Genomic DNA, 7,500 nt, shown 5'->3' on the forward strand with positions numbered 1-7,500 from the left:
GCCATACCTCAAAGCACCAGAACCGTCTGTCTCTACAACGTCTGTCTCTACATCTGGAAGAGCTTTTCTCTTCCCGTCCTGCTGCTCTTAGAGAGCACACGGAGAGCAGGCAGAAACAACACAGCTACTAATGTAGCGCTCTCGACACACAGCTGCTAATGTAGCGCTCTCGACACACAGCTACTAATGTAGCGCTCTCAACACAGAGCTACTAATGTAGCGCTCTCAACACACAGCTACTAATGTAGCGCTCTCAACACAGAGCTACTAATGTAGCGCTCTCAACACACAGCTACTAATGTAGCGCTCTCAACACACAGCTGCTAATGTAGCACTCTCAACACACAGCTGCTAATGTAGCGCTCTCAACACACAGCTACTAATGTAGCGCTCTCAACACACAGCTGCTAATGTAGCGCTCTCAACACACAGCTACTAATGTAGCGCTCTCAACACAGAGCTGCTAATGTAGCGCTCTCAACACACAGCTACTAATGTAGCGCTCTCAACACACAGCTACTAATGTAGCGCTCTCAACACAGAGTAGCGCTCCCTATCAACACAGCTACTAATGTAGCGCTCTCAACACACAGCTGCTAATGTAGCGCTCTCAACACAGAGCTACTAATGTAGCGCTCTCAACACAGCTGCTAATGTAGCGCTCTCAACACAGCTACTAATGTAGCGCTCTCAACACAGAGCTGCTAATGTAGCGCTCTCAACACACAGCTACTAATGTAGCGCTCTCAACACAGCTACTAATGTAGCGCTCTCAACACAGCTACTAATGTAGCGCTCTCAACACAGAGCTACTAATGTAGCGCTCTCAACACACAGCTGCTAATGTAGCGCTCTCAACACAGAGCTACTAATGTAGCGCTCTCAACACAGCTACTAATGTAGCGCTCTCAACACAGCTACTAATGTAGCGCTCTCAACACAGCTACTAATGTAGCGCTCTCAACACAGCTACTAATGTAGCGCTCTCAACACAGAGCTGCTAATGTAGCGCTCTCAACACAGCTGCTAATGTAGCGCTCTCAACACAGCTACTAATGTAGCGCTCTCAACACAGAGCTGCTAATGTAGCGCTCTCAACACAGCTACTAATGTAGCGCTCTCAACACAGAGCTGCTAATGTAGCGCTCTCAACACAGAGCTACTAATGTAGCGCTCTCAACACAGCTGCTAATGTAGCGCTCTCAACACAGCTGCTAATGTAGCGCTCTCAACACAGAGCTGCTAATGTAGCGCTCTCAACACACAGCTACTAATGTAGCGCTCTCAACACAGCTACTAATGTAGCGCTCTCAACACAGCTACTAATGTAGCGCTCTCAACACACAGCTACTAATGTAGCGCTCTCAACACAGAGCTGCTAATGTAGTGCTCTCAACACACAGCTGCTAATGTAGCGCTCTCAACACACAGCTACTAATGTAGCGCTCTCAACACAGAGCTGCTAATGTAGCGCTCTCAACACAGCTACTAATGTAGCGCTCTCAACACACAGCTACTAATGTAGCGCTCTCAACACAGCTGCTAATGTAGCGCTCTCAACACACAGCTACTAATGTAGCGCTCTCAACACACAGCTACTAATGTAGCGCTCTCAACACAGAGCTACTAATGTAGCGCTCTCAACACACAGCTACTAATGTAGCGCTCTCAACACACAGCTACTAATGTAGCGCTCTCAACACACAGCTGCTAATGTAGCGCTCTCAACACAGAGCTACTAATGTAGCGCTCTCAACACACAGCTGCTAATGTAGCGCTCTCAACACAGAGCTACTAATGTAGCGCTCTCAACACAGCTACTAATGTAGCGCTCTCAACACAGCTACTAATGTAGCGCTCTCAACACACAGCTGCTAATGTAGCGCTCTCAACACACAGCTGCTAATGTAGCGCTCTCAACACACAGCTGCTAATGTAGCGCTCTCAACACACAGCTACTAATGTAGCGCTCTCAACACAGAGCTACTAATGTAGCGCTCTCAACACAGAGCTACTAATGTAGCGCTCTCGACACACAGCTGCTAATGTAGCGCTCTCAACACACAGCTACTAATGTAGCGCTCTCAACACACAGCTACTAATGTAGAAACAACACAGCTACTAATGTAGCGCTCTCAACACACAGCTACTAATGTAGCGCTCTCAACACACAGCTGCTAATGTAGCGCTCTCAACACAGAGCTACTAATGTAGCGCTCTCAACACACAGCTGCTAATGTAGCGCTCTCAACACAGAGCTACTAATGTAGCGCTCTCAACACAGCTACTAATGTAGCGCTCTCAACACAGCTACTAATGTAGCGCTCTCAACACACAGCTACTAATGTAGCGCTCTCAACACAGCTGCTAATGTAGCGCTCTCAACACACAGCTACTAATGTAGCGCTCTCAACACAGCTACTAATGTAGCGCTCTCAACACACAGCTACTAATGTAGCGCTCTCAACACAGCTACTAATGTAGCGCTCTCAACACAGAGCTGCTAATGTAGCGCTCTCAACACAGCTGCTAATGTAGCGCTCTCAACACAGCTACTAATGTAGCGCTCTCAACACAGAGCTGCTAATGTAGCGCTCTCAACACAGCTACTAATGTAGCGCTCTCAACACAGAGCTGCTAATGTAGCGCTCTCAACACAGAGCTACTAATGTAGCGCTCTCAACACAGCTGCTAATGTAGCGCTCTCAACACAGCTACTAATGTAGCGCTCTCAACACAGAGCTGCTAATGTAGCGCTCTCAACACACAGCTACTAATGTAGCGCTCTCAACACAGCTACTAATGTAGCGCTCTCAACACAGCTACTAATGTAGCGCTCTCAACACACAGCTACTAATGTAGCGCTCTCAACACAGAGCTGCTAATGTAGTGCTCTCAACACACAGCTGCTAATGTAGCGCTCTCAACACACAGCTACTAATGTAGCGCTCTCAACACAGAGCTGCTAATGTAGCGCTCTCAACACAGCTACTAATGTAGCGCTCTCAACACACAGCTACTAATGTAGCGCTCTCAACACAGCTGCTAATGTAGCGCTCTCAACACACAGCTACTAATGTAGCGCTCTCAACACACAGCTACTAATGTAGCGCTCTCAACACAGAGCTGCTAATGTAGCGCTCTCAACACAGCTACTAATGTAGCGCTCTCAACACAGCTGCTAATGTAGCGCTCTCAACACACAGCTACTAATGTAGCGCTCTCAACACAGCTGCTAATGTAGCGCTCTCAACACACAGCTACTAATGTAGCGCTCTCAACACACAGCTACTAATGTAGCGCTCTCAACACAGAGCTACTAATGTAGCGCTCTCAACACACAGCTACTAATGTAGCGCTCTCAACACACAGCTACTAATGTAGCGCTCTCAACACACAGCTACTAATGTAGCGCTCTCAACACACAGCTACTAATGTAGCGCTCTCAACACAGCTGCTAATGTAGCGCTCTCAACACACAGCTACTAATGTAGCGCTCTCAACACACAGCTACTAATGTAGCGCTCTCAACACAGAGCTACTAATGTAGCGCTCTCAACACACAGCTACTAATGTAGCGCTCTCAACACAGAGCTACTGTAGCGCTATCAACACACAGCTACTAATGTAGCGCTCTCAACACAGAGCTACTAATGTAGCGCTCTCAACACAGAGTAGCTAATGTAGCGCTCTCAACACAGAGTAGCGCTCCCTATCAACACAGAGCTACTAATGTAGCGCTCCCTATCAACACAGAGCTGCTAATGTAGCGCTCTCAACACAGCTACTAATGTAGCGCTCCCTATCAACACAGAGCTGCTAATGTAGCGCTCTCAACACAGAGCTACTAATGTAGAAACAACACAGAGCTACTAATGTAGCGCTCTCAACACACAGCTACTAATGTATGGTTATGGTTATGGTTATGGTTATGGTTATGGTTATGGTTATTTAGCAGACGCCTTTGTCCAAAGCGACATACAAATAAATAACAGTACAAATTAAATTAACAGTGAACAATTACAATAGGGAGAATAGTAATATTATCAGTAAAACAATAATTTTAAGCACTAACCTAATGAGAAATAAAAAACAGTGAAATGAGAATAGCAATCAAATAAGTCACTCAGTTAATTAAATATAATAATAATAACTAAAGCATGGTATGGCTAAATTTAAGGACAATAGCAAAATAAATGTCAAATTCTATCAATGGACAAATTATAACAAAACAATACTATTATACAAACCATAACACATCACAAACTCAAAGGACTAAGTGCATATTGAACAAATATGCCTTAAGACCCCTCTTAAAAGATCCAAAGCTGTTGCTGGAACGGAGAGCACTGGGCAACTCATTCCACCAACACGGAACCACTGAAGAATAGGATCTACAATTTGACCTAGCATGTATGGTTGGTCGACATAACAGACGCTCCTCAGAAGATCGCAATGGGCGGTTGGGAATGTACATCGTGATTAAAGAACTGAAGTAGCCGGGAGCAGATCCAGTCAATGTCCTATAGGCCAGAGTGAGAGTTTTAAATTTAATTCTGGCTACTATAGGGAGCCAGTGGAGAGTAACTAGGAGAGGGGTTACATGTGTCCTCTTTGGCTGATTGAAGACCAGTCGTGCTGCAGCATTCTGAATCAACTGTAGTGGTCTTAATACACAAGCAGGTAGGCCAGCTAACAGAGAATTACAGTAGTCCAGCTTGGAGATAACCATTGCCTGTACAAGAAGCTGAGTGGAATCTTGTGTCAGATAAGGTCTGATCTTCCTAATGTTGTACAGGGTATACCGACATGACTTAGCAATTGAGGCAACATGCTCAGAGAAAGTAAGTTGGTCATCAATTATGACACCCAAGTTACGTGCCGATCTAGTTGGAGTCAGTGAGGATGAATCAAGCTGGATATTGATCTGTTGGGGAATAGCTGTTTTTGCTGGAAACACCAAGAGTTCAGTTTTGGAAAGATTAAGCTGAAGGTGCTGATCCTTCATCCAGATGGAAATGTCCTTCAGGCATGCAGAGATCCGATGGGAAACACTGGAGTCCTCAGGTGGGAAGGATAGGAAAAGTTGAGTGTCGTCCGCATAGCAATGATATTCAAATCCATGAGAGCGAATAATCCCACCTAAAGTGGTGTAAATAGAGAAAAGGAGGGGCCCTAATACTGATCCTTGGGGGACTCCTGTAGTGAGGTCATGAGACTTTGATATCTGTCCCTGCCAAGACACGCTAAAAGAACGCCCTTTAAGGTAAGATTTGAACCAGTCAAGAGCTTTCCCAGAAATTCCCAGTTCATATAGTATAATGTAGCGCTCCCTATCAACACAGAGCTACTAATGTAGCGCTCTCAACACAGAGTAGCGCTCCCTATCAACACAGCTACTAATGTAGAAACAACACAGAGCTACTAATGTAGCGCTTCCTATCAACACAGAGCTGCTAATGTAGCGCTCCCTATCAACACAGCTACTAATGTAGCGCTCCCTATCAACACAGCTACTAATGTAGAGCTTTTGTCACTCTCTTTATCAAAACAGAGCTACCTGCAGTAAAGTCACATCACATCCCAGTCATATCTCAGGTGATTGCACATGCATTTGACACACACATCAATCACTTCAATGACAGGACACACACATTCCTTGCATTCTGTTCTTTTCTGATAGGTTTCGGTTTATCAGGATATGTTGCATGCTCGGAACAGTTGCCGTGGGTAAAGCCATTACAAAACATTCCAACTAAAACATTCCATGTGGAGATTACAATTCCAAGTGACAGGTTCCGTTTCCCACAAAAAGAAATGTTATATTTGTGCAAACTTTTTTGGTTGACGGTTGACACACACACACAAACACACACACACACACACACATAGCCTACTGACACAAATTCAATCTTGATCTGTAACATAGCAGTGTGTAATGTGAAGGATACTTGTGCAATGCAGATCCAGACACACATCTGTGAGTCATATCATATGCAGCTGTACGGTACATCTAGCTTTTAAAACTCAGACCAGTACAGTTGTTCCCCATTGTTGAATCTGTGTAGCGGTGTACCTATTTCCTCTAATCTAATTCCCTGACTGCACTGCTAATACAGTACATGCATGAGTAGGCCTACCAGCGCATCCTGAGGCCCTTGTGGCACCTCCCAGCAGAGAGGCATTACAGGGCCGGCCTGGCCACACACACACACACACACACACACACACACACACACACACACACACACAGGCATTACAGGAGCAGAGAGGCATTACAGGGCCGGCCTGGCGGCCTTCTTAACAGCAGCCGACTGCTCAGAGGAGCCGCAGGAGTGACATCACTTCCAGCAGGTCCTCGCTCCAGTTTTCCAGAAACTGAAAAGGCATTAAATCAAATTATTTCAACTCAATTACCTAAGGATGTGAGGATATGGCCAATTTAAGCAGGCCGGATAAACAGAGTTATGTGCGAACACAGCCATGAATACAATAAAGATGAAGCCGTGCAGGTAATTCACTCAGTGACCTATCCCACCATAGATGTACATGTATGTAGCCTATATGTCTATGTATCCCACTCTCAATTTGTGTGATGCCGCCGCAGATCTTTTGACCATGTCGTCGTGGAACAGAGGCAGTATATAGGTTAATGTCATACCAACAATCAAGCATCACAATTTGTGTTACATGTCTAACTTGTTTAAAAGCACGTTACCGGTGGTGTTTGATGCTAAACAGTAGCCTAGTTTTGAGGGCAGTTTCCGAGGGCAAGTGAGTTGAACATGAAGTCTAGAGTGACACCTACTGGTTATTTGCTGCCACTTGACTAGTATCGCAGATGGCCTTACCTCGTGCGCCGTCTCTGCTGATATCGACTGCTAAACTGGCCAACCTACATTATCTTCTTTGATAATTCACTCAAGCAGTTAAATTGGTGGTAGAATTCTGTAACTCTTTACCAAACTGATGTGGTGTTCCAAGGGCTGAAATATATGACATCAGATCATGCTGACTGTGAAGTCCACAGGCACAGAGGGACTCTTAACTTGACAAATAATCGTATCGGAAGTGACGTTAGTTGGCGGTAAGTTAGAAATGGTCTAACAATTTTTCAGCGAAGTTGCAGAGTGTTGCTGCATAGATATATATATATTGACTGTCAAAAATAAACAGGAATGGTTGATCGGGATTTGAAGCGCTGGGCCATTAAAGAATTCAACTATCCTTCTAATAAACTGCCACCGGACCGCTGTCTAAGAAAGTGAGTGAAAATACTACGACGAACACACTCGGCGATAGCATGCTAACGGCAACTCCCGAGCTAAAGTTACATGAACGCTTACAACATCTCACTCATTTTGGTGTTTGGTTGTTGCTTTGTTTTAGATTTTGCGCTGGTCAACGCAGCTCTATTTGGAAGTATGTCACTCAACATGTGTTTAAGGAGAAGTGAGTAGTTTTTGTTAATTAACGTTCAGTGTGAGTCCAAAGTCGTGC

General features: G+C 45.0%; 1 protein-coding gene across 1 annotated transcript in view; it reads left to right on the forward strand.

The window, feature by feature from the left end:
- The first annotated feature begins 7,066 nt into the window (after positions 1–7,066).
- Positions 7,067–7,500, forward strand: part of haus5 (HAUS augmin-like complex, subunit 5) — a 21,122-nt gene continuing 20,688 nt past the window's right edge. The window contains exons 1-2 of the mRNA XM_062535927.1: positions 7,067–7,264; positions 7,390–7,452. Of these exons, the coding sequence (XP_062391911.1) occupies positions 7,179–7,264; positions 7,390–7,452 (149 nt within the window). The 5' untranslated portion in view covers positions 7,067–7,178. The remainder of the gene's footprint in view (positions 7,265–7,389; positions 7,453–7,500) is intronic.

Source organism: Sardina pilchardus, chromosome 5 (genome assembly GCF_963854185.1).
Source record: "Sardina pilchardus chromosome 5, fSarPil1.1, whole genome shotgun sequence".
In the NCBI taxonomy this organism is placed as follows: Eukaryota; Metazoa; Chordata; class Actinopteri; order Clupeiformes; family Clupeidae; genus Sardina; species Sardina pilchardus.